General features: G+C 57.1%; 1 protein-coding gene across 1 annotated transcript in view; it reads right to left on the bottom strand.

Moving 5' to 3' along the window:
- LOC112116161 (cathepsin G-like) overlaps positions 1-860 on the bottom strand; it is a 7,033-nt gene extending 6,173 nt beyond the window's left edge. The window contains exon 1 of the mRNA XM_026659228.1: positions 35-860. Within this exon, the coding sequence (XP_026515013.1) occupies positions 35-110 (76 nt within the window). The 5' untranslated portion in view covers positions 111-860. The remainder of the gene's footprint in view (positions 1-34) is intronic.
- Between the last annotated feature and the right edge of the window lie 396 nt (positions 861-1,256).

Here is a 1,256-nt window from a genome sequence, read left to right on the forward strand (position 1 = left end):
CCCATGGGCCCCAATGCCCCACCTCTGTCCTCACCAGCCTGAGCCCCGGGGGGCAGGAGAAAGGCCACAGAGAACAGGACCAGGATCAAGAGCTGCATCCTCAGAGCCATCTAGGGACAGACACAGAGCCTCTGTCTCAGCCCTGGAGGTTATATGGACCTGGGAGGGGAGGGCAGGGTCTGGTAACCACAAAGGCAGTACCTGGTTTCCTGGAAACCCCCACCTGGATGGACCAGGGGTGGAAATGCCCCTGGGAGAAGTCACAGCCATGCCCACATCAGGGGGGAGGGGTTTCCTCCCTCCTCTGGTGCCCAGTCAACCTGGCTGCGGATGTGGCTAACGCTGCTCCCCACCCTTGCTATAAGTGTGAGAAACGCCCTTGGGCTTTTCTGCACCTAGATTCCCAGGCTGCTCGATTTGATTTGATTTGCACCTTAGCTCCAACTGGATTGTTGCTGATTCAAGCTCCCGGCTAGGGTGACCAGACAGCAAGTGTGAAAAATTGGGACAGGGGGTGCGGGGTAATAGGAGCCTAGATAAGAAAAAGACCCAAAAATCGGGACTGTCCCTATAAAATCGGGACATCTGGTCACCCTACTCCCGGCCACCTGGTCTCGTCCTGCTTTAGCCAGCGAGGTCGAAGAGCCCCCTGCACTCAGAAACCCCCTCCCCACTGAGGTTCCTACAGATGGGGGCTGAGTGCCCTCTTTGCCTCCGATCACCTCAGGAGATCAATCCCCTTGGAGCTCTTCCCGCCAGGCTGGGGCTCCAGACCTTGACTTCCTCTGGTTGCTCCTTCCAACTTGCCAACTTCCTGTGTGAGGGGTGGACACCAGAGCTGGATACAGTCTCCCGGTACAGTCTCACCAAGGCCATGTCCAGAGGTGACACCCCCTCCCCCTCCCTCGCTCCTACTCGATATCCCCTGGTTTATACTCCCACACACGGCGTCTGCCCGCTTAGCTCCAGCATCGCACTGGGAGCTCATGCTGGGTCAGTTTCCACCATGACCCCTAAGTCCCTTTCAGAGTCCTTGCTCTTCAGGATACAGCCCCCGTCCAGTTGGCGTGAGTGACATCCCTTGATGTCTGACCTTGCATTTGATTGGTTTCAGATGTCTGTTTGATTGAGCCCAGCTCACCACCCAGATCGGTGCATAGCTGTGAGACATCCTCCCTGTTCTTTATCACCAATCTCTCGGTCCTCCGCAGACTTTACCAGACTCTTACCGGCCCCCAAGGATGACAGCAGGGTCA

Source organism: Terrapene carolina, unplaced genomic scaffold, assembly GCF_002925995.2.
Source record: "Terrapene carolina triunguis isolate 2854851 unplaced genomic scaffold, T_m_triunguis-2.0 Scaffold612, whole genome shotgun sequence".
Classification (NCBI taxonomy): domain Eukaryota; kingdom Metazoa; phylum Chordata; order Testudines; family Emydidae; genus Terrapene; species Terrapene triunguis.